Source organism: Polypterus senegalus, chromosome 2 (assembly GCF_016835505.1).
Source record: "Polypterus senegalus isolate Bchr_013 chromosome 2, ASM1683550v1, whole genome shotgun sequence".
Taxonomy (NCBI): Eukaryota; Metazoa; Chordata; class Cladistia; order Polypteriformes; family Polypteridae; genus Polypterus; species Polypterus senegalus.
The window spans coordinates 205,401,245-205,428,758 of record NC_053155.1 but is presented as its reverse complement, the minus strand read 5'-3'; the positions used below and the strand labels follow the sequence as shown (position 1 = coordinate 205,428,758).

Below are 27,514 nucleotides of genomic sequence, written 5' to 3'. Positions count from 1 at the left end.
AGGAATTAGTTAAGGTAAAGATTAAATACCTTTAAAATTATACCAAAGACCCTGAACTTCTCAGGGTGCAATAGGAAAATTATTATAAAAACAAATCATGAAAGAACTTTTGGGTTGATCATTGTTGATTTCTACATCAACCTGAATAAACATTTTTAAAGTCAATGATGAAAAGTTTGAAAGTAAGAACGGTAAAAAAGTAAGACCTACCAAACATATTTCTGTCAACTAAATAAAAATTACTTATATTTAAAATTTAAATAGGACTTGAACAGATACGATGGTTCATAATACCCATGCAGTACTAAGTACACGTAAGAGCACTGATACGAAATAGCCTGCCTAGCCTATATATATATATATATGTGTGTATGTATATACATATGTATATATAATATATGTGTGTATGTATGTATATATATATGTATATAATATATGGATATGTGTATATGTATATACTGTAATATATGTATATGTGTGTGTATATATATATATATATATATATATGTATGTTTCCTTTTATTTTTCATTACTTCTTTAACACACTAGTTCTCCACTGCGAAGCGCGGGTATTTTGCTAGTAAAGTAATATGACTCACGGATGTGTGGTTTGAAAGGAAGGCAAACAAGTCTCTGATTTCACTCAATTATCAATTGATTTTTAAACATTCACAGTACTGTTCGGTGACATTTAATCCATGGCTTATCCAGGCACAACAGGGCACGACACAGAAATCACTCTAGACAAAACAATGACCAAGTGCAGACCAGTTCAGATGGGCCTAGCTTGTAGTGCAAAATTAGGAAACTGAAACTAGAGTAACAAAAATTAAAAAAGAATAAATAATTTGATATTTGCTGCACTGCATGTCTTTGTGATTAACACATGTGTCTAGTAAGTTTATTCGTCAGCTACTCCTTCGATATGAAGGTCCAATTTGGGAGTCACAGTAAAATTTTGGATTGTAAAGGTTTCTTACTATGCCTCGTAGAGAATTCTTTGCTGTCAGCCCAAGCAGAAGATTATGCAACAATAATGACCCAATCCACCTTAATAAAAGGACGAGCGTCTGTGTATTTGTGTGTTCATCTGGTTGCTATGTCTCCATTACATGACATTTGGTATGGGATACATAAAAGCAGTGCCAATGTTTGTGACAATGTATTTTATTACTACAAATGTTTGTGATGCTCCATCTTTAGAAATAAAAACTGCAATGTGTTTTATCACTACATGCATTACAAAATACATCCCAACAGATGATATACTTCAAATGTTAACACTGAATACATTGAGGTCTACATTGATAACTTACTGTAGATTTCAATGCATCTTAGTACAACTAGTAAAACTATAATCCTAAAAAACAAATTCTTCTTCTTCTTCTTCTTCTTAATTTTAGTAATAATAATAATAATAAGAATAGACTTTAAGATAAATATGAGTAGTAGACTCTGTGTAAATGCAACTAAACTACTGTACAGTTATTGACAGAACTGTGATCTTGTGTACTGTAGGATTATTATTAAAAAATAACTTTAAAAGTTATTTCTTCACATTTATGGTATATATTAATTTACCACATGAAAATACATTCTAAAGTGAAGCCTTTTTGTTTTTGTTCAGATTTTTAAAATACCTAGCCTGCACTTGTGTTTATAATAGAGGTTAAAGGGCCCGACATGGAAATAAAAGCCTTAAAACCTACAAAACACATCCACTTTGAAACAGCAAAGTTTTGCATTTAAGAAAATTAGCCCTCCTCATTTCTGAGGTGTGCTTGTGATAACAAAAGTAAGTTGGAAGTAACACATTGTATCTCAGATTTCTGGTACTATACAGTATTCTTGAGGTAGGTGAGACAACCAAACCCAAAACCCCAACCACACCCAGATGTGCTGAATATGTGAAGTTACCAGCTGTGTATTTTTCTGGTTTTGTCTCTACAATTCTGTTCCTTCAATGGTTATATTCCATCATGGTTTATAACAACAGATAAGAGGTGCTTGTTCAACAATATCATTTTTCCCTGAATGCCACCTACTTTTCACCTATTACAGTCTGTGTTGGCATTGTAGATAGCCCATGGAGCACAATTCACACAAAGTGACAGTATTGTGGTGAACAGTGCACATGAGAGCTTTACTATACAATATTTTAAATACATAACAATAAATCTCAACTAAACTAATTACACTGCATTATGTTTTTTTTAAAAGCTTAAGATTTTAGAAAGAGCCACCTTCACATTGGTACTAAGTTCACAGAACCAGTCAACACTCAGCATTATGCACGTTCCATGGAGTGTCATGCACACACACAATAAAAAAATACTGAAAAAATAAAAATGACAGGCCTTACCACATTTAACCGTAAGATTTCATACTTTTGCCTAATCTCTGTTTTCATTTTAATATGTGTAGAAATTGTATATTGTAGTTTTTGCCCTAAAACGGTATACCTGTTGTATACTCCGGGTATTCAATTACTGATTCCAGAATTCTTCATACTAATATTTAAGCAAGTAGTGAAGACAATCAGCTAGCCAATATATTTTGATAGATGACAGATCATCCTGACATAGAAGTAATTATTACTTTACAAGTAGCTGCAGGAATAATTACTGCTCTTCTGGGCCATATGGTGCTCTTCCTTGTAGGCAGTACGCAGCACGATTAGAAAATCAATGCACAGAGCTTAATCACTGTACTGAATGATACTATTTAGTCAAAGTAATGACTATGAAGGTGTTATTTGATTAAGGGCAACTCTGGATGGCAGAAATCTGTGGGAGTTCTTCCACCTTAGGTGGGAAATCTACAGTCAAATCATTTTATATTATTATTTAAGTATTAATCACCTTTATTGGCTGAGTGAGGGGTTTCTCCCTATATAAGTGATCTGCTGTTGATAAGATCCCATCCACATCTGCTTGTTTGGCCTTAACAGCGTTTTCAGTGTCCTAAAAGAAAAAAAAAAATTACTGCATATTTGATTTCAAAATGTACATCAAAGAGATATAAACAGGCTACTGTATCATGCTTACTAAGATGTCTTAAGTTCAGCTTATTTGACTGTTAACATGAGGTAAAGATAAACAAAATACAGTACCAACAAAAATTAACCTACTCTGCTTGTTATACATATTTTGAAATTCACAAATATGGCAGCATATTCTTTTAAAGTGCAGAAAACAAAGGTGCTCACACAATTGTGTGTATCCAAACCATGAATGAAGGCCTCCTGGACTTCTGAAAATATTAGTTCTGTACAATACTGCACTTTAACTATGTAACTGTTGGCAAATTTGCTGAAGTAGATAAAAATGTAGGGCTTTAACCTTTACTTGTTCTCTCTTTATCCAGCTGGAGCTCTGAGTAGAGCAGCGATTTGCAGAGACAGATTAATACAAACAATTAATGAAAACAGATATGCATCTCTTCTGTTGGTTCAAAGCAAGAAACAAAGATATACAGCACATACTAGCTATTATATTCTTTACTGATGTATTAAATAAGAATTTCAGAGCACAAGAAGGTCCACATGAAAGATCATTCAATTTTATTCTAGTCAGAGAAACCTGGTTAACAGAGGTAGATTTCTCCAAGAATAACCCGAAAATGTGGCCATGTAAACCCTTAACAGGGTTAAGAATTGTGTAGTCTGCGCAAGTCTGCTACACTCTGTCTGCCTACACATGTATTTGCTTCACACACACCTTCAGCAGTCACAGGTAGAAGCATCTACAAAAACAAATGTTCGAGCGATTGCATCATTCTTTCTTCTGGCCAAAATAATTGTGTTCAGAAATCGCTGAATTCATTTTGATGAGCCGAATGTACAGTACAAAACTCAGCAACACAATCTCGAGAGCAGAATGGTAACATGTGACATGCAACATGCTTTCTTAATGAAACGTTTTAACCTAACACAATGCTTAATCTTATTAAAGTAAAAATGGCAGTGTTATTATTACTCCTACAGTACTGGATGTAAGTTGAGAAGCACACGTACGAGTCCTTTGCAGGGCTCGATTGCACAGCCAAGCAGAAAGGATTGCGCAACTTGCAATCCGGTAACAGCAACCTATAAATAAAGTGTTGATTTGACTAAACACAATCATAAAACACCAGAAAATTATCACAGGAGTTGTGCTTATTTTCATGGTGGCCAAAGATGATATTTAACTGTTTTGTGCACAGTTTAATTACATCGGAGTGCTTTGACAAAGGAGAACTTCAGAAGTTTACTTGCTTCAGAAGTTTACTTGTTTATTTGGATTTTTAAGACACCAAATGTCTACCTTAACTGGGTTATTTATTTTAACCTGGTTATGTATCAGCAAGTACACACACTTAATGTACTGTAAGCTGGCATTAAAATTACTATGCTTGGACTGTACTAAATTTTAGCCAACCATTCATTTTTAAACCTTTGTAGAGAAAAGCCAAGCAAAATGACACCTTTTATTGGCTAGCTAAAAAGATTACAATATGCCAGCTTTCGAGGCAACTCTGGCCCCTTCTTCAGGCAAGATGTAATACAGAAACTGAAGTTTCCTGTGTTTATATCCACACACTAGGACAAGAAACAACAATGGTAAATTTTTAAATGAAAACTCTCAAATGTAAAAAATTAATAGGTTCATTCAGGCTAAGATTAATTTAACAGGAGATAGAAGAACAATGTATGGTCAAGATCTTTAGATAAGATAACTGTCCAACAAAGTCCTTTGAAGGGGCCTGAGTTGCCTCGAAAGCTTGCATATTGTAATCTTTTTAGTTAGCCAATAAAAGGTGTCATTTTGGTTGGCTTTTCTCTACATTCATAATGGCTAACACAGTACAACAACCTAGTACTACAGACATTTTTAAACCTTTGTAAACAAAGAAAATTGAACAAAATATTCAAAAAGATACAGTGTACTGTGAAGTGTTTTTAGTGTTTTCATAAAACACAACCACATTAAATGTTCTGTTAAAAATATCCAATTTAATCCAAATCCTATTTTTTTAACATTAGATTTAACACTAAGTCAGAATGTTTCGATTTAGTCAAGATGATTTTATTAGATTCTTTGATTGTTGAGCTAACGTTAAATTTAACAAGTGATAACTTTTATTAAGACATTGCTCAATGCTACTGTAACAATGGCTTTCAATAATCACTCTGGCTGTGGTTTTCAGAGTCATGTTAGAAAGTGTTGCCAAGTAGTCCATATTGCTGCAGAAGACAACAGTGCAATGCAAAGAGAAAACAGTATGAAGTCAATAGACCAGTAAAATATTTCTTACTCAGATAATATGGATAATTTTTTACTGTGTATTCCTAATTCTCATGCAGCTCTTCCACACAGTGATTTATGATATTCCATATGATGTCAATGTCCCCTTCAAAAATGTGTTACTCAATTGCTTCCTAATGAAACTCCAGAGTGGTGCATTGTACACAGTCCTCCCTCAATGCCTCATTTGTTTCAGTCATATTTTCAGCACAAATGTTCTGCTTGGATGAGTTTTTGATATCAGGCCATGCATGCTGCCATTTAAAGGCCTACTGTATTTATTTGCAGGCGCTGGGGGGACTCCTGCACAGAATGATGCTGATTCACAATTTCTGATGGGGAGTAATACATTGATGAGTGCATAGGTCTAACAAAGGTTAACACTGTGAAAACAAGGTGGCTGTCATCTTGTACTCCTTTCAATACTTAAAGCGTAGTTTCATGCACTGACAAAACCCAATACACTGCTCTGTTCCAGCTACTACCCAGAATTCATTAAAAAATTGATATCACTTTTGTTGCTTAAAAAATAAAATCCAAAACATTATATACTAAATGTAAAATTTGTATTATATGATGTACAAGTGTTTTAAATGTTTTTTTGGCAATGCACACTACACTCTTTTATTTGTCCAAAAACCATGACTATTAAGTCTGTGTGGCTAATATACAATAAAAATACCTGAATTTATAACACAGTAGGGAATTAATTTAATGAAATTAATTAATTCTATTAAAAAATAATTATTTATATATTTACCGTATATACTCACATATAAGTTGGGTCTTGAAACCCAAAAAATCGATCATAAAATCAAACTCCGACTTGTACGCCTGTTCAAAAATATGACACTTAATATTTTTTTTAACATCTTCTTGCTTCCTCCAATCTCACACCAGTTTCTCAGACACATCGAATTTTGCTGTTACCAATTTCTTTCGCCACTTCAATGACTTTTAATTTAAAACCAGCTTCATATATTCTTCTGATGGAACGCTCCATCATAGATAAAGGATGCTCTTACAATTAGAACAATTAGAACAATTAGAATTAGAACAATCTAGACGAGAACAGGCCATTCAGCCCAACAAAGCTCGCCAGTCCTATTCACTTGCTTCCTCCAAGAAAACATCAAGTCGAGTTTTGAAAGTCCCTAACGTCTTACTGTCTACCACACTACTTGGTAACTTATTCCAAGTGTCTATCGCTCTTTGTGTAAAGAAAAACTTCCTAATGTTTGTGCGAAATTTACCCTTAACAAGTTTCCAACTGTGTCCCCGTGTTCTTGATGAGCTCATTTTAAAATACAAGTCTCGATCCACTGTACTAATTCCCTTCATAATTTTAAACACTTCAATCATGTCACCTCTTAATCTTCTTTTGCTTAAACTGTAAAGGCCCAGCTCTTTTAATCTTTCCTCATAATTCAACCCCTGTAGACCTGGAATCAGCCTAGTCGCTCTTCTCTGGACCTTTTCTAGTGCTGCTATGTCCTTTTGTAGCCTGGAGACCAAAACTGCACACAGTACTCAAGATGAGGCCTCACCAGTGCATTATAAAGGTTGAGCATAACCTCCTTGGACTTGTACTCCACAGATCGTGCTATATAACCTAACATTCTGTTAGCCTTCTTAATGGCTTCTGAACACTGTTTGGAAGTTGATAGCTTGGAGTCCACTATGACTCCTAAATCCTTCTCATAAGGTGTACTCTCGATTTTTCGACCGCCCATTGTGTATTCAAACCTAATATTTTTACTTCCTATGTGTAATACTTTACATTTACTGACATTAAATTTCATCTGCCACAAATCTGCCCAAGCCTGTATGCTATCCAAGTCCTTCTGTAATGATATAACGGATTCCAAATTATCTGCTAATCCACCTATCTTGGTATCATCTGCAAACTTAACCAGCTTGTTACTTATATTCCTATCTAAATCATTTATATATATTAAAAATAGCAGCGGCCCTAGCACTGACCCCTGTGGAACACCACTCTTAACATCAGCCAGTTCTGATGAGGTTCCTCGCACCATCACCCTCTGCTTCCTGTGTCTGAGCCAATTCTGCACCCATCTAAAAACATCACCCTGAATTCCCACTTCTTTTAACTTGATGCCCAACCTCTCATGTGGCACCTTATCAAATGCTTTCTGAAAGTCCAGATAAATAATATCATAAGCTCCACTTTGATCGTATCCTTTTGTTGCCTCCTCATAGAATTCCAACATGTTAGTAAAACACGACCTCCCCCTTCTGAACCCATGCTGACTGTTCAGAATAACTCCTGTCCTTGTCATGTGTTGCTCAATCTTATCCTTAATAATTCCTTCCATTAATTTTCCTGTGATGCTTGTTAAGCTTACTGGCCTATAGTTGCTTGGATCTGCCCTGTCACCCTTTTTATATAATGGGATGATATTTGCCATTTTCCAGTCCTTTGGAATCTCTCCAGTGCACAGTGACTTCCTAAAAATACGTGTCAAGGGTTTATATATGTACTCACTAGCCTCCTTAAGAACACGAGGATAAATATTATCTGGGCCTGGTGATTTGTTTGATTTCATCTTATTTAATCTGAGCAGCACTTCTCCCTCTACAATTTCCAAATCCCTCAGTACCTCCTTAGTAGTTGTGTTTACCTCTGGCAGGTTATCCACTTGCTCACTTGTAAACACCTCAGAAAAATGTAAGTTTAGGGCATCTGCTATTTCATTGTCTGTATCTTTTAATTCCCCTTTACTATTCCTGATGAACTTGACCTCCTCCTTAACTGTTCTTTTACTACTAAAATACTGAAAGAATCTCTTGGGGTCTTCTTTCGCCTTATCTGCTATATTCCTCTCCAACTGTCTTTTAGCCTCTCTGATATCCTTCTTAATGGTTGCCCTCATGGTAAAAGGTGTATGAGTGTGTGAGATACAAAAAACACAAATCAGTGCAAATGTCACTTCGGAATAGTTCAGGTAATTACCGTGTGGTCACATAGGCACAATACATTAAAAAAAAGGCAGTGTGCTCCATGTTTACCCTCTCAGGTGGGCGTTAGCATATCATCATCTCTTGGACCAATACTGTAGCGTGAGTTTTCCGCATTCGACTTATACAACCAACATTATAAAATAACAGAAATTATATGGTAAAATCAAGTCCCGAGTTATCTGTGGGAGAACTTATCCGCGATTATATATGGCATATGATTGCATGTAATTATTAACACAACGTAGAACTGCATCACAGCTCCAGAGATCCAGATTTGATTCCAGGTGTTAGTTTCCTTTGTCATACTACAGCAGTACAGTATGTAGTAACATAATCTACAGAGTCTATCTCATGACACCCTCCTCTGAGCTTTGTTAATTCAAGGCCAGCATACCAAGAAAAGTTGGTTATTGGAACATACAGTATGTTCAGCTTTACATATCACATTCTCCAAAACAGTGCTACACAAGTGAGAAGTATCTAATCTTCCAATACTAATTTTAGTTAAACGCCATAGAACATTAGAACCAGTATGAATAGATCAGGCCAAGGCACTCGTTCATCCTAATTACTGAGATTGTCCACAATATCATTAAGTGAAGATCCAAAGTCCGACTCTTTATCACACTACTTGCAGTGTTTTCCACAATTAGAAAATGTAGTGGCATGCCACCATCTCAAAAGTTTTCAACGTCCTCACCACTGCTGCTACTAACGCAAATACATGGATGACCGTCTGGTTGCTATGCAGATTAGGGAGAGGGGTTTCAAGCAACCTAAGAGTTACTGTATACTGCATGCTTTTTTTTGCGTTTTTGTTCTTTTTTTAAACAGAATCCTGAAATTAAGGTAGTAATGCAATATGCCTTAGCAATTTCAGAGCATTTCCTATGAAACAGAAAAGTATCGTTGTGCACTATTTATCAAGTGTATATAATCTGTTTGTTATTCATCTGTAAGGCTCACATTTTAAATATTTTTTCTTCTTTGTTCGGAGAAAGTTTTTTTTACATTTTTGTGTTTATTTATTTTTATTTGTTTATGTATTAACATATATGTATGAGGGGAAATATAAAAGTAAGGGCATTTTAAAAATTGCACGGTAAACGCAATGGATAGAAGCTAACATGTTTGTGATGGCTTATGGGTAATTCGAACAGGCACAGCACAGCAGATTGACCAGGAGCTCACTGATACCCTGATTCAGGTCGGGGAGGAGATGCTCCAGAACACCATCTGCCTTCTCATTAGGAGCATGCCTAGACGTTGTAGGGTGTGAATATAGGCATGTGAGGGCCTGTGATTACAATTTTTTACTCTCAATGGGTTAGTGATTTTGGTTTCCATTGACCATTGTGACATAATTTTGTTCTTAATGAATTTCGTCAATGATTCTGGTTGAAGCCAAGGTCAGATTAACATAGATGCACAGATGCACCACTGTTGAACAATGTACTGTAGAGAGATTTCTTTAAGCAGAGAGAGTGAAACTTACTAAATCTTTAATTTGGCGTAAGCGCTTAGCTTTTTCTATCCTCAGAGGTTCATGGTGGGTTATGTCATCATCAGGATTTCATGGAAGAATAAAGCAGAGAGTGCTATAGCAGTGGGTTCAGACCCTCAACCAGTAACCAAAACCTCTTGAATCCCCACAGTGCTAGGACCAGAATTTTGGAATTATGGGGTGAATTTGTAGGGCTCTATGTCACTATTTCCTCCAGATTTCTCAACACTATGTCTATTAACCGAAGACAGATAACTAAAGAATGTCAAATCCGCTTTTTATAACCTCCTTTATCTGGTACAAAGCCATAGAGAGCTAAAAGAGAAACCTGTACTTTCTAAGTCACAATAATATTCACTGAAAATAGCACAAGATGGGCAAAAGTATCCTAAAAGTTTGTGTTTTAAGGAAACTAGAGGGCAACAAAACTGCATGTGAGCAAAGGTATAGAATAAACTCCCATCAGAAGTTAGACAAATCCAAGCATTTTGAGGCAGCAAGGTTCCCTACATCATGGAGCACAAAAACATAGCATTCATAAATTGTATGGATTTAAAAAGAGAATATATTTAATTCATTCTACCGTAATCTTTTAGAAGGTTTAAAGTTTGTCACATATGGTTTATAATAAAATTATATTCTTAAACCCTCTTAATCTACAACAGGGTAAAGGAGGATCAGAGACAATTTTGAAAGTACTGAGTGGCAGGTATTAATCAACCCTTTCAGGACTCCAATCCATCACTCATCCATGCAAATATTCACAATAAGCTAATTTGTAATCATCAGTCAAAAAAACCAGAGTATCCTGAGGAAAACCCATGCACACAAGTGAAGAACATGAAAACTCCACATAGACTTTAACCACATTTGAACCAAGAATGGTGTATCCATGAGGAAGCAGCAATGACCACCCTGAGCACTCCAACTTGGGCAAATAATATACAAAGGTTAATTTTACCAAGTCTACATTTGTATAAAGTATTGAAATAAATCAGAAAATAAGATGAAATAAACTTGTTATATAAATAAAAATCAGTTGTTATATGGATTCTCTTTATTTTTCATTTGTGTAAAAGAATAGAAATGTTTGACACCAGAAACCACATTTCTTTCAATGAATTTGATTATTATAATTAACAGCAATAGTATTGTATAAAAGAATAATACAGTGCACAAAAGGTGTAGAAAAGATTTATTTAATAAAAGTGGTAGTCATTAAAACATTTAATGTACAAACTAATCTATAATTAAATCATTGCTCAAAAAACAAAATTAAAGCAAATTAAAAGTTTCACGTTAGATAGTGGGTTTTCTATTATAAAGGGTTGCTTTTGTTAGTCATAAAAAAATAAAAAGTTATTTGGAAATGTATTACTTTGAACACTTTTTGGAACTCTTGAAACAATGGATGACAATAATAAAAAAAAACTAATTTAATGGATATTTCAGTTTAGTCTGTTTGTGGATATGCTAAAGTAAAACACAAAAAATGACACTCAAGAAAATTTTAATTAGGTTTTGCCTGTGTTGTATTTAACAGCAGATAGAAAATGTAACACAAACCAGTTAATGGAAAAAAAAAACAGTCAAAAAGGCTGCTTTGAGTATTGTTATAAAATATACACAAATAGCCCAAGTACCCAGCGTCACCCCAATACGTTTAAATGAGTTACGGTAAGAAGGCAAATGTTTTTAAAATTTTGACCCTTTTGTCATTGCTGGCTGAAATGCTAGTGTCAATTTCTTCATCTACAAAATCTATCTGATAATTATGTATTTCTATGGTCTCATGTGTCAAGAGTTTGTTCTTTTTCTGAGTGACTGGGTTCCATAATTGCTATAACTCTTTGTTAGACTGCAACCAGGAATCATGCTGCTTTGTACTTCCAGGTTTAGTTTGCTTTCTCAAATACACGTTTATTCCCATATTAGTGTAATGGAAGACTTGTAAATAATTAAATCTATAGACTGCAGAAAGTATTAACAGTATGTTCACAGAGGTTTACAGACTTTGCTGCAGGTCTCTTTATTATTACAGGAGAGAGCACCATCTGCCCCTTTTGGACCCATACATTTCTCAAAAAAGGATCTAGATAAAATAAACAGGTAAATCCTATACATTCAACTTGGCTAAAAGAACCTCTGATGAGACAAAAAGATGTACTCTTAGGCCGGAGTTATACTTCACGCGACGCGACGCATGCTGCAGTGGACGCTCCTGCTACGCAATCGTTGTAGTGTTCATACTTGCGCACATACTTTACGTAAATCTGGAGGAATCCACCAGGTGGCAGTGCGAGATATTATCACGGTGAGAACATGTTCGGCTTCTCTGTGTTGTGAATTGCCTAGAACACCTATTAAATTCTGATGACACCTTACCGCAATATCTCTGAAAAGGATGCTTATTGATTAAATCCATCAATTTAGGGATGTGTCCATTCCAGCAAGCATTGGGCACGAGTGAGAAACAGTCCCTTGACGAGGCCTCAGCTCATCGCAAGGTGAATACAAGCACACACATACACTAGCGTCATTTTAGCGGCACCAGATCCCCAAATCTGCATATCTTTGGAAGGAAACCAGAGCACAGTGTGGAATACAAGCTGGAAATACCAGCAACATAACTCCCTGCGAGACAGCAGTTCTATCGCTCCGCCACCGTGTCACCCCTATGTGTGTAATTAACAGTATTCATTATTTAAACGAAATTACATGTAAAATGTAACATACACACTTTAATTCATTTCATCATGATATCAAGTATAAATCTAAAGATTCTGAATGTGCAGAGAGTTGGAATATCATACATTTAATTTGTTCTGTGTGGCGATCTATTGCTGCTTTCTGCTGCTGTCAGGTCCAAGAAGCTCGTAGCGATTAAAAACTGGGATGACGTTTACAACGGTCTGCTTTAAATGATAAAGTGACCTACGAGGTTAAAGTGGACATTTCGAGATTAAAGCCGAAATTTCTACTTTAATCACAAAATACACGTTTTCACCGTGTCCTTTATTTTTTTCTCAGTGGTTCAAATACTGTATAACGCTATACATTATGTTGCTGTTGTTAAGTTGCAAAAATAAAAAAATAAAAAAGACGACACAAAAGATGGTATATGAGACTTTTAAAATGTATCGTGTCATTACGTTCGGGTACTATCTACATGTGACAGAAAGCCTCTATGCCGATCCTACGGGATGGATGCTTCAATGTGGTGAAGCAAAATGCCGACATACAGATGCATTCATGGTGCTTTTATATTCAAGCGTCGCATATTCCCGATCGTAATGACACGATACATTTTAAAAGTCTGACATACCATCTTTTGTGCCGTCTATTTTTTTTTTCAACTTCACATCGGCAACATAATGTATAGCGCTGCATTTGAGCCACTGAGAAAAAAATAAAAGGCACGGTGAAAACATGTATTTTGTGATTAAATGTGGAAATTTCGGCTTTAATCTCGAAATGTCCACTTTAACCTCGCAGTTTACTTTATTATTAAAGCAGACCATCATAAACGTCATCCCAGTTTTTAATCACTACGAGCTTCTTGGACCTGACAGCAGGTAAAGTAAAAAAAATAAAAAATAGACGGCACAAAACATGGTATGTGAGACTTTTAAAATGTATCGTGTCATTACGATCGGGAATATGCGACGCTTGAATATAAAAGCACCACGAATGCATCTGTATGTCGGCATTTTCTTTCACCACTTTGAACCATTCATCAAACAGCAAAGCGCGCACATCGATCCCCGAAGGATCTCCATAGAGGCTTGCTGTCACATGTAGATAGTAAACAGAGACTCTGACGTCACGTTACGACTTTTAGCACACTGCGCCCCCCGACTTTTTGCTGGTACTGCAACTAGCGCTCGTGTCGCGTTAATTTCTGAGGACCTGCTCAGAGGACGCGTGAAATGAACGCTGGGAACGCGTGGCAGCCATGATGCAGGCGCGTACGTGTTCTGAGCTTGAAGTATAAATCGGCCCTTAGACAAAAGCTATATTTCAGTGAGACAATACAATTGTTATCAAAATTAACTGGCAAGAAAACACTGTACCTGCAGTCATAGATCCTACTTTGGCATGTGCTGATAATGGTATCCTCCTATCAGCCCCAGAGCACTCCTGTAGTCACCACGTTGGCAGTGATTTTTGGGTTGCCCCTCTCCCTTACAACCCCTCCCCATGATATGCCATATAGTCTTTATTTTAACACATTGACTCCTGGTCCATTTATTACTAGGATGCTGCTGTATAGGTTTACACATATAAGATAAAAAATGAATTCAATCAAAACATAAAAAATTTAAAGAAACGTATCAGAAAGCAATGGTTTATTATCAACAGTAACTCTGTTACAAATGCAAATAAACTGTTAAGTACTTTACTTAGACCAGCAACTACACCAAGAAGGTAATTTATGCTAATATAGCTTGTGAAGTTTATTTCCCAAAGCCATGCAATTCAGCTGAGAGACAGACTGCCAGAGAGATGGACAAAAGTAAGTCAGGTCAGAGAGATGGGCAAAAAACATGTGAAGGATGCACAAGCAGGTTATTTTAAAAACTACTGATATCTGCTTGACCAATATGGTTAAAAATCCCAGAGTCTGTGATAAATGATGAGAACAGGTGAAGGTATTAATAGCCTGCCAGTACTTCTGGCAGTTGCCCATATCTGATATGAATTCTATTAATATGTAATTATGTGAGTGTTTATAATGATGAGGACCAAGCACAACGTCAGAAGCATCTCACTTTGCCACTGACATTCCTTGCTGGATGTGATTGTCAACATTTTCCCATTTGGCTGTGATTTCCCTTGGCTTCTGTCCGGCTTTAATATGTACAGTATGTATACAGGAATAAGCATTGTACATATATCTCTTTTTCTCGATCATTGTCATTATAATTAAAATATTCACCTTGTAACAAATTTATTTGTTTTCAAAATATCAGCAGCTTTATAAATTTTTTGCAAAGATATAACCATGGAATGTCAATTTATAGCATTATTTTCCGCAAGCTATTGCCATAAAAAAAAATCTATGGCTACCCACTGGAAGGCAGCACTGTAGTAGGTAAGCTAGCTGCGTCAATAGTGGCTGTATACTGAGATACGAGTTATATCGTATATTGTGTTTTGACAGGTTCATCCAGATACGACTTAACTCGCACCTTGCCTTCACAGTGTTAAAGTCAATAGAAATACACAGGAAAATTTTATGAAAGTCAGTGTGGCCATTTTTGTGTGTTTGACAAACAAGCAATTTACACTTTTAATGCACATTGATAAATCAAGATTAAAGGATAGGGCTAGGAAAAGTCAATAAAGCAAAATGCAAAATAAATAAATAAATGAAGGTTCATAGTTCAAGGAAATACACTATAGAATGGAATAGAGATGAGGTGGGTGATGAAGCTAAATTTAAATCTTAAGCTTAAATACTTTACAGTTTGAGGGCATAATAAAATGAAACAAAGTACCTTGATCAAGGTATTGGAATAATGTTTTAATTACTCAGTGTATATTTATCCATACATTAATCAATTATTTACGTTTTCTCTTTACATTTCATGGTTGTTGTGAGATGGAGGGACTACCCAAGATAACAATGCTCAAAAGGCAGGAATTGGGCAATATGCCAGTTCATTAATTAGCATACTCACACATACAGACACACTTACACAGGGAACCTACATAAATATTATTCTACCGTTACGGATCTTTGAAGGACTCCCAAATCAACACAATCAAGAATATACAGTATGGCATGAATTTGAAAATAGCAATATATAGGACATAAGCTCTGTCCTCGGTAGTTTTGATTAGTGAAATTCACCAAAGCATTTTCTCACAGTGAATATGTTGTGTCTGCCATTGTGACCTTACTCATCAAATATTTTCCTGTAAATTCCCACTGCGGCTGGCTTAGACAAACATTTTTATACCTAAAGCCCCATGATGCTGTGTGAGGCCAGTGTGAATTCACAGAAATGTGCAGAACTTTCATGCAGGCATACTGTAACATCAATGCTGAGCAGCGTGATGTCACCACCTGATCAGTACTCCAACCAATCCACCCTGCATGCATTTTAAACTTCAGGTATTTTCATTTGAGAGGTACACATTTAGGTGACCGTAATGAGAATATTATAATTTCCACCACTGGACATATACTGTAACATTGATACCTGTCTGTTAACCGTGTAGTGGTGCATACTTAATTTACATGCATAATTAGCTATGTAATCTGCTACAATCTCAAAACAACCCTTACAGGAGCTCTCCCCCTGCCTGAGAAAGAAAACATATGTGACCCTGTGAAAAATAATAATAATAATAATAATAATAATAATAATAATAATAATGAAAGACTAGCTACTGTTTACAAGGCATTGCTACCACCTTTTCCGGAAGAAAAAGTACAAAGCATCTGCGCAGAGACAAAAAGATGTGCTGCAACTTCAAACATGGGAACAATCTAGGCTCATGCCACTGCTTTATATATATTTAATATATTTATATTTTTAAGTTATTGCTAGTTTGTGGCTATTTGTTGTATATTGCTTGTGGTTATCATTCTATTTGTGTCTTTTGTTGTTTGAGGCACGGTGGTGCAGTGGTTAGCACTGCTGCCTCTTACCTCAGATCACATTTTTGGCCACAATAATCAACAGACAATTCTCTAGCCCTCAAGGACACTTAAAACATCATTGCCACCATTACAAGCCACTCAAAACTAGAACTAGTTCAGTTCCTTCTTCCCTATGACTTCAATGCATTTTGCAGAATTCAGCAATATTTGCTAACATTCATGTGATTTGGCTAAACTCAGGGCAAAGCGAATTCCATAGAGTTCACTCATCACTAGTCGTGAGCCATAAACAAGATAAGAGCTTACTCCAAAACTCTTAAAACTGCCTTTGCAGAAAATGGTGGCTCTTTCAATTATTAATGTGTGCTATTTGAAAACTTTTATGGTCAGCAAGGATTCAGGTTTTAGCTCTTTAAGATATCTGCTGACAAAAAAAATAATTTTAGCTTATAAACATTTTCTTCTTGACCATGCAAGTTAGCAATAAACGTACTGGTTAGAACAAGATGTGCATTAATATTTTGCTATTTAGCAGCATTGGAATATTATTTTGCATTCTAAATACATTAACAAAGCACTATGAACACATAGTGTATATGTAAAGAGGAAATAAAAGAGGCAAACAAAAAGTAACAATCAATTCACAGCAGAATAAAGAGAAACAATTTAAGGTCAACTCAATGGGCTATCTATGATACAAACTAGTTATAGGTTTTGAACCTTCAGATCTAGAATTTCTTGCAGCCAGCCTGAATAGATGATAGGAAACTTGTATTTCTTTACTTATCTAATTGAAGGTACAGTAGGTCAGATCTGATAGATAGATAGATAGATAGATAGATAGATAGATAGATAGATAGATAGATAGATAGATAGATAGATAGATAGATAGATAGATAGATTTTTCCCAAAGAGAATGTCTGGCAGCAACATAAAACATAAAATGCACAGCCATCATGGAAAATAGCAACCACAATGTGCAAGCTAAAATACAAGTATAAGACATGATATTATACAAACAATATTCACAATGTACATAATGAACAGCACAGACATGAATAAATTATATCATTAATGTATAGGGTGTCCTTATGATTTATTACCATAACACAAAAATATGCAGAGAATTCTGGCTCTTTGCCTAATTCTGTGTAAATACTGTATCTCGGTGGTCATGTTAACCTAGCTTCAGCATTTAATCACAGAAATGTTAAGCCTTTCAAAGTCACAGAAGTAAAGTCACCCAGTGGGTATGTGATCATTAATCTGATCATCAAGAAGTAACACAGACAGACAATTATTTAAGTAAATAGCAAGGTCAAACTGTACTCTTGGCAAATCTTACAGAAACACTTTATGCCAGTGAGAAGTTGAAATGTGACAGCTGATTTTGAAACAACAAAGCAGACTATAGTCTTCTGGGCATTTCCACTTACAAAAGACACTTTAGCAGTTATTTGAACTCTGGCTTAACATGTATTATTTAAGTTACAATTGTATGTTTAATGTTTAATATTTTCAAAGGGGTGGCACGGTGGCGCAATGGCAGCACTGCTGCCTCGCAATTATGAGACCCAGGTTCGCTCCCTGGGTCCTCCCTGTGTGGAGTTTGCATTTTCTCCCCGTGTCTGCGTGGGTTTCCTCCCACAGTCGAAAGACATGCAGGTTAGATGGATTGGTGATTCTAAATTGGCCCTAGTGTGTGCTTGGTGTGTTTGTGTGTGTCCTGGGGAGGGTTGGCACCCTGCCTGGGATTGGTTCCTGCCTTGTGCTCTGTGTTGGCTGGGATTGGCTCCAGCAGACCCCTGTGACCCTGTGTTCGGATTCAGCGGGTTGGAAAATGGATGGATGGATGGATATTTTCAAATCTTGTTTACCTGGTGTGGGTAAGATGGTGATATACATAATCGTTAAACCCCTGTTTGCATGAATTTTGTCTTGAAATTTCACTTTCCTAGTGCAGTGTAAGAAGCATACTGTCATGGTTACTGGTGATGCTAAATTTTCTGGCTGTATATGAGTGTGAGTTGCAATTGGACTATCCTCCCAATGGCGGCTGTTTCCTGTCAGGCCTTCCCCTGTCCGTTTGAGAGTCTACTGGAAGAAGCAGAAGCCTGAGACGTTAGACGGATTTTCACACTGCTTTGTCACGTGGAAATTACTGTTGTTGTACACATTCAAATAAAACTCTCTCTCATTTAGCCTTGTGCTCTTCTTCTGGGCCCATTGTAGAAATTGATAACTAAGGACTGTTATTTCTCAGATACAGTATATGTGTGTTGAAACAATAAAACATTGTTGGCTTATTTGCCCCTAGTTAAGAGCAATGAGGAAAAATACAAGGAAGCCAAGAATAAACAGAGAAACAAACAAATAAATGAAAAAAGAAATGAATGTTGAAAATCTGTCTAACTTGCTCTGCTATAGAAGAAGCATGTGTAAATGCAGGTCCTTGTTACTGCCTCACTGTTTAAAACACTTGATGTGTGCATGGTAACTCCACTCTTCTCCACTCTCGTATTTCATACTTCCTCTCAACTACAACTGAAACCGATGTTGAAGTTTTGCTTGCTTTAAGAGTCAATGGATTCTTAAGAACTGACTGTACAGTAGATATCACGTTCTGATGCCGTTATTCACTAGCAAACTCCCTATAAGAAGTAACTACTAAAAGCTTTTGTTCCTATTTTAGTATTGAATGTGTGGCAGAGAAATTATCTGATACTGAATTACCAGATATTGTGGTAAAGATTGGTACTTTTAGGGATATACAAAATTTGACTCAATATTTTTTTGAGAAATTAGATAAATAGGATTCACAAGCTTTTTAAATGGCCTGTTCTTGTCAAAATTACTCTAAGGTACAAAGTGCCTGGCAATTAGTAGTAGTATCGTCATGTGTACAGAGTACAGTATAGTAATTATATTTCCACTCTCCGAGTTGATAATCAAACTAAATGCTTCAGCAAATAATAAGAGATGTAAACTTGTTCATTCCATCATAATGGAGGTGGTGCATGCTGCTCGTATCATTGTCTCTCTTTGGCCTCAGGTGCAAAACTTTGCTGAATTCTTTCTGCACACTCTCTGCATGCTTACACCAATTTTCTAGACCCATCTGGAATGGGAATTAAAAATGCTCAAATATTAAAATAAAATATATAAAGAAAAAATGGACTGAGTCACTGCTTAATTTCACTTGTTTTATGAAACGTTGTTAATGTTCGTTTTGCTGTTGTGTATTTGTAATATCCGGCATTGTTATAACTGTATGCTATGTCTTTTAACAATAAGTTTGAAATGGATATTTAAAAAAATAAAGTTTCCTCACAAGTAAGTACGTATTTTTAGTGAAAAGAGTATTAAAGAGGCATTTCTTTTCTGGGTTTTAATGAATAGAACAGCTGTGTTTCTTTGATGTTTACTTAACCCTCCACACACACACGCGCGCACACACACACACACACACACACACACACACACACAAACATAAACAACACACCACCAACGTCCCCATAATCTTTAGGAGATTCTTTCAGGTGCTGAAAATGTTTATGAAATGTGTGTAGGGGATAGGAGGGGAACAATGTTTTAATTGTTTTAGTTATACAAGCTCATACAGTATAATGGGAACTTTAGAAACATTTCAGGAAGAAAGTCTGGGGGAGGAGAGCCAGGTTTTAGCACCTTGGTGATAAGAGGACAATACAAAGTCAAACTATGAGCTGACTAGTGAGAAACCGTCACAGAGGGAGAGAGAAAGAGAGAGGTTATGAGCATACACTGATACAGCGCATTGTCGTACCCACCACACGACAAACCAACTCAGGATCCCAGATTAGTACCTGAGTGCAGCCATACAACGGGTGACACCTCAGCACCACACTAGTTCAGATGGAGTGAAACCAGTGTGAGGTTTTTTTTATTGTGGGTGGAGAGCCAATTCTGCCACCAACCCCCAAGCTTTTCCCTGAAGGTTGGAGGGCCTACCTGCAGGGCTGGATGCAGATTAACGTCATACCCAGGATGGAAGACACAGAGGGAGCTGACTAAAAATCAGTTGGGATGACGATCTGGCTATGGAGACAGCTAACTAGAAATGATGACCTGAGCAGAGACTTTGTGTAGCTTGTAAGACTGTGGGCCGCCTGGAATCACCATTACATTAATTGAATGTGTTGCTGATCTTCACCTGCTTTCAAAACTACATAGCAATCCAATCCAGGTTTTATGATTGTAAAAGCTATATCTCTTTTTCCTTTTGTTTCACGGCACTAGTTAGAATATTTACAGGTTAAAACTTCTTAAGCCTGCTTTCCTGCTGGTACGTTTTGTTCTAATTATTCTGCTGACAGCTGGGAAAATGAGTTATTTTCTCAAATAGGTCAATCAAGGGTGTAGGAAATAAGCTACAGTACAGTCATAGCCAGGTGAAATCTGAAGTCAGTAGACTATATAGTCTTGGGAGCAAGTGCATACTATCAACTGTATATCCCTAAAGGTTGGTTAATATTATAAGTTTAGAAACAGGTGTAGTGACAGACATGTAGTATATAACTGTAGCATACAAAAAAAGAATCTGTGCATCTGATAAAAGGGGCTTAATGCTTTAAGTAACGCCTTCCAACAATAAAACATCTTCACAGTTTCCTCTCCCGATTCAAGGCTACGCTATCTGGTTAACTGGCAACTTAATGGTTACGTTTGTGACATTCACCAATTACAGAGTTAGCACTTACCTCACCCTTAGTAACCTTATACTGAATAAAGCAGGCCCAGAAAATAAAGAGATGACTGAATGAATTGATATAAAAAAGAAAATCTAAAGTTACATTTTTTTCAGCTTCAGTAATAGTGTACAATAATGTTGTCGTTCAAACTGTTAATCGATTAAATGATTCAACCCTCAAACTGTTAGGATAATATTATGAAGAGAGGATATTTTAATCAGAAGTATGTGAGCTGTAAACCTCACTTATTTTACTGTTAAGAAACCATTCATGTTTTATTACTCTTGTTCGGTTATATTTTAACTCAGTGTGCATACTCATTTTAAATCATGCATTTACTGAGCTTGAAGACTTCCTTGAGCATATATTTTTTATCTACTTTTGGCAATAAATCCTTTTATAAACATTTTCCTTTAGTGTTTTTTTTTGTGTTCCTTTCTTCCATTTTCTATATAATTCCTCTCTATCCTCATTTTTTTATACTGGCATCTATTTAATTTGTCTTTCATATTTATGTGACCTATGCATATCTCAGTCTCCCTATACAAATCCCTGGCAGACAGAAAGAAAAATTTGTCATCAGTGTGGTCATCAAGCCTTGCATCACTGGCTCACATCACCGTGCAACTTTTGACACAATGAAGTTTGACAGACAGGACAGAAGGCATTGTGTGTTCTGCGTGTATCTTGCGGTTTCCCCTCATGCAATGCTGGTGCTCCTTCATATTCCAAAATTATTATACACTGGCTGCCACTGCTCTTCTCCTCTACTAACTGCTTGCTGACAAGTACATAATGAAATGACAGACAGTGCCAAAAAGGACTGCACGGTCATTTAAGATTTACCATTTTGGTTTTTAACAGCCGTGGTCATTCTGTCACTCTGAATGAGAAAGAATGACAATTTCTTTTTCTTTCATTTTATCATGTTTAACCCATTTGGTAAACACTTGTCCGGCTGGTTCAGGTGGTGCAGACTGATCTATCTAAAATGGCTACATCTCTACCTTGTTTGCTCACTCTTGATGCATCGCTCTAGAGCTGCAATGGCAGCTTGTCAGCACTGTCATTGTTATTAGATTCCTCATTTTAAAAAAATGTCATTTTCACTTCCAAGAAGAAGAATGCACGGAGCTATGCTTAGTCACAAATTGCTGTTTTACAATGAATTTAAAATATTAATTTATATAACTGAACAAAAAATATATTTCTATGTAAAGTTTGCCTGGAAAAATAATTTATGCCTACTATTGTATAAAATAAAGATTAAGTATGTCTTTTTATGCCTAGCATAGAGGCGTGTTACATCTGTACCAGTTACAATAAATAACATTTAATAAATGTCAAGTCTCCTTCTATAATGCTTCATATGTGATATATTTCTTGTCAATGTTAAATATATGGCATTGAAGTAAAATCCATTAAATTCCTAGTGTTTATAAGCCTCTTTTAACAGATATTGTTTAAAAAGCAAAAAAAAGCTTTTGATGGCAAAGGTTTCTAATGTAACAGGGACTGACACAATATAAAATTGTAACAATGTTGTCAATCTTTTCGAAAATGATATAAATTAATGTAAACATTTTCAAGATTTATTATTATTAATGTTGTTTCCTTATGCTCATTATAGAAGCAGCCTCTCACATTTGTAGGTAACTAAGGGTTAATCCTGGTTTGTTTTAACATGTTTCATGAGCTTTGAACACTTTGAAAAAAAAAAAAAGTAAATATTCTCTATTTTCCTTATTATACAGATTTTATCAATTAGGAAAAATTCTATCACGGAAATTTCTGAGGTTTTTCTTAGTTGCAGATTAACTATTATAGTAGCAATTACAGTCATTTATCACTTTGTGAAGATTAATCTTTTCTCTTCCTCTGTCATTTTTATTCTCATTAAATTCAAGCAGACATATTCTTTTGAATAAACTATGTGTTAAAGATTGCCGCTTCTATAGATGGGCAAGATATATCCATATTTCAAAATGGCCTTCAAGCAGTTGCAAAAATGAGTGAGTCAACTCATCAACTGATCAGCCTTTATTTTGTACAGCACTTTTATGGGGCTTGACTTTCTCCATCACAGTTTGGTAATCTCTCCTAACAAGCAGCTACAGAAAGCGCTGTGCACCCCTGCTAAAAGAATTTGTTACCAACTACCACTATGGATTCAATTTGCTTTTCGCAGACTGAAATGTAGAATCATTAAGATTTTTTCTGAGATGTCACGTCCTGCCCACACTGATCACTATCCTTCAGTCTTGAAACAGGTTAGGTCACTCAAGGCTAGGAGGAAAATAATTAATTTTTGCACTTTTCCATAAGCTGTTAGATGCATGATCTTAACATCTCAATCTTAAGAGTGGTCTACCATAATTTGATGAGTACATTGATGAGCTAGCGTGCTCATGCTAAATTGGTTGTTTGAGGTCAATTGGGAAATAATGTTTTGATGATTTATTTGTATAAGAGTCAACAGATCAAATTTCATCCAGCTGACATTGTTATGGCAATAAATGTAAAGTAGTGATTACTTTTCACAGGCCCTAAGACTGGAATCATCATATTCAGTAAATAGAGTGATGAATTGATGGCCTTTTCACAGGTCAGCAATAGTATGGCATGACAGAGGTGGAGGAAAATCAATTAATTTAATGTAGTGCCATTCCAAGGGAGAAATAACACCAAAGCACTCAGTGGAGTCTTTGCTTTATTTCAGAAATATGATTAAAACAATGCAGAAGTTAAAAGTTGTTTAAGCAATGCTGCTTTATGTTTAAAACTTGAAATGAGGTACAGTATTTGCACATGTTCAATACACTATAAATAAATAAATCTAACTTGTAAATAACATCTAACTAAAAAGACAGTAGCACCACAAATCAGTTGCTTAATTAACATTTGTCACACCACAGCAAGCCGAGGTTTCCTTAAGCTATGTTTTGGCTCCTTTTGGGGTTTCCTGGTTTTCCTTTCAGTTGACCATACAGTTTTTAGCCTGCATGAGCGACTTCTGGCAGTACAACAATATTACAAATTATTAATGGCATAATACAGGAACTCAAAAGGAAATACCAGAAAAGAAACTGCCAGACAAAGTGAAATAGTCTGAAGAAGAAAGTTCAATGTAGAAAATGGAGAAACAGTAGAAGATTTAATCAAAAAACACATAAAAATAAGTCTACTAAAATAAATAATTAAAAAGGACAACACATCAATTTCTGTCAGAAAAAAACTGCAAAAATACTGTGTAATGTCATAGAAAGCACCCAGAATTGAATGTGAAGCAAAAATTATCAAGCTAAAACGTGACTCAAGTGGAAACTGAATGGGAGCACTGGCAAAAGCAATGGTAGTGCATAATACTCAGCAATATTTTAGACTTGGTCTTAAGTAAAATTCATTTCTGGAAGTACAACAATTGCATTTTGTTTCATTTGTGTGTGATAAAGGAGACACGTATTTCAAATGCAAGTTTAAAGACAGAATTATATTTGTTTCAATTTGTAAAACAGAACATAATTACACAATTTACAGAAAATCTACTGTTGCATCCAGCTCTGGGGTTTACCAATATCATATTCAAAGCCAACATCAACAACTACCTACCTGATATATTAAGTAAAAACAGAAGATGGCAAAAGACCCTCTAGCATGGCTCATTCTAGGGCCATGATCACATAACTTGAAGGACTTGCTCTGCTACTTTTAAGTAATGTGCAGTTAGAAGTTGGCCTTGATATAGAATACAGGTTAGCAATTGCACTAAGAAATTATTTTGGAGCTTGTTGGAGATGGAAGGTGTTTAAAGCTGAAGAGTTTGGAAATCAGGAGGTAAGTTGGGACAAGTACTATGTTTCAGCCATGTTTTTATTCCTGGCTTAGGTTTACATTTTTCTTTGTCTTTCTTGAATCTTTTAAAATATTTGTAATGTATTTGCTAATAGAGTTACTTACATGTATGCTTTAGTTAGTATCTATGTGTAATGTAATATTCCTCTTAAGTTCCTTGTGTTCTGTGGGTGGTACCCCAAAATCTGGGGCTACCCTGAAGTGTCCGCTTCTGCCTCCTTCTGGCTATTTAAGAGTCAGGGAAGAGGATCTGAAGTAGTGATCTGTTGAACATGTTTGGATTCTCTTGTATGAGTATTGCATTTCATTCCAATTCATCATTTTTTCAGATTTTTTTCTGCTCTGTGTTAGGATTTTGTTTAGAGATTGTGTTTTTTGGAAGTTGTTCACTTCAGGTTTCCTTTTAGGCATTTACGTTTAGATAGATAGATGGATAGATAGATAGATAGATAGATAGATAGATAGATAGATAGATAGATAGATAGATAGATAGATAGATACTTTATTAATCCCAAAGGGGAAAATCACAATTTTGCTCTTTTCAACATTTTTGTTATATTTTTATTCTTTCAATATTTGTCTTATAAAAATTATTTGCTTCAATTTGTCTCATCAAGAATTTTTTTCATGGTTGCTTTTATTTTAGAGGTACCAAAGGATATCTTGGGACATTTAAGGCATTCATCCATCCATTATCCAACCCACTATATCCTAACTACAGGGTCACGGGGGTCTGCTGGAGCCAATACCAGTCAACACAGAGCGCAAGGCAGGAAACAAACCTCGGGCAGGGCACCAGCTCACCACATGGCACACACACACCAAGCACACACTGGGGACAATTTAGAACATTTAAGGCATTTTGAACTAAAAATCCAGTTTGCTCATTTTGGGACCTGCTTAAGCTGAAGCTTGTAGCTAATAATTGGGGGCTGGCTGGTTTGGGGTGAGAGTATTTTTGCAAGTGGAGATCCTAGCCTGCTTTTGCTGCACTTTTTTAAGACCTCAGCACCTTTTGTTTGTGGTTCTGATTCCTGTTCACAACAGCATGGACTTTGATGTTGAATGGAAAGAGGACATGTCTCAGAGAAAGATAGAGAGGCAGAAGAAATTGATAAAAGAAACTGTTTTAATGTCACTAAGTAGGCAATCCACCTCACTAAGTAGAAAAGATGCAATATCACATAGGTATTGGACCTGATGGCAGGAAAATGTTGCTGTTAATATGTGCTTTTGTAATTTCTCTATATTCAGCCTATATTTATGTGTATGTATATGTGGATTTAAAAATGCATTATTATTTATACACCAAGACCTTTACCAGGAAAATTGGTTTTCAAAGCTGTAATGAGTTGAGATGAGGCCTTTATTTATACTCTTGGCCATCTTGTTATGACTGGTGCAGAGCACCACCATACGTATATCATTTCTGAAGTTCCGAGCAATAATTATATTCCCAACTTGCACTGTGGGAATTTCTTTAAGACAAAATGATCTCAGAAATTTTTACTATATTTAATGTCTTATATAAATGCATTTTGAAGTAGAATAGAACAAATCTGTTGGGAAGAAACTATTGAAAAACATTTGAAAAGTCTTATGAAGTTTGAAAATATCTCCTCGACCCTAAATGGGATGATTAGCAATATAAAATAAATGTTTGGTTACAAGGTTCATGTTTAGATCAATGCATTTGTTTTCTGACATTGCACTGATAGAGCAGACCCAGTTCTCCTGCATCTGAAAAATGGTCTTGGATCTCTTAATTGAATAAACAATTCTCACCATTAAGAAGGGTCAGAAGAAAAGAAAGAGCATAATAAATCAAAGCCTCTGTGTTGGAAAAGCAATAAAAGAGAAAGTGTGGAAGATTATATGTTCTTGAAATTGAAAATGACATGACAACCATTTATTTAATTAATTGAATGAAATTTTCTAGTGACTTTTTCCCAGAGAAAAAAGTTAATCGAATCTGGCCCTAGCTCCATACTCAAACACCCACACACATGCATATCAGTCTGATATATAGAATGTGGGTGAAAGGTAGGCTGTAATAAGACTGTCACACAAAAGGCACAAAAGAGAAATTACCATGAGACTTAGACTTCTCTAATTAAATGCTAATAGAAGTAACAGGGCAATTTTTCACTTAATTCAGAATCAGTAAACTGTTGCAAAGGTAAGATTTTTTTTTTCATAATTTCTCCCAAAAGATTAAAAAAAAAACATTTTTCCCAATTACTGTCTATTAAAAGAGATGCACAAATTAATTTTCTTTGCATAAGCAGTATTAAATTTGGTTGATGATTTTTCAATTCAGCAGAGCATCTAATTCCAGAGGTGGATACAATTAATAATGAAGGACATCTCTGTGTGCCGTATTTTAAGTCTGGCAGGAGAATGGAACAAACAAAATAATGAAAAATTGCAGAAATCTTTAAAATTCAAAACGGAAAATATGAAGGCTAGTTTGTTAATCATTCGGATTTTATGTTATGGTTATTTTGTCATGAAATAAAACAATTGATCAGTATGAATTACTGTA

At 35.6% G+C, this 27,514-nt stretch overlaps 1 protein-coding gene across 12 annotated transcripts in view; it reads right to left on the bottom strand.

Moving 5' to 3' along the window:
- Positions 1-27,514, bottom strand: part of dmd (dystrophin) — a 2,654,580-nt gene that overhangs the window by 889,297 nt on the left and 1,737,769 nt on the right. For all 12 annotated transcript variants that reach the window (XM_039745194.1, XM_039745193.1, XM_039745197.1 and 9 more), the window contains one exon: positions 2,862-2,963. In XM_039745194.1, coding sequence (XP_039601128.1) covers positions 2,862-2,963 — 102 coding nt within the window. The remainder of the gene's footprint in view (positions 1-2,861; positions 2,964-27,514) is intronic.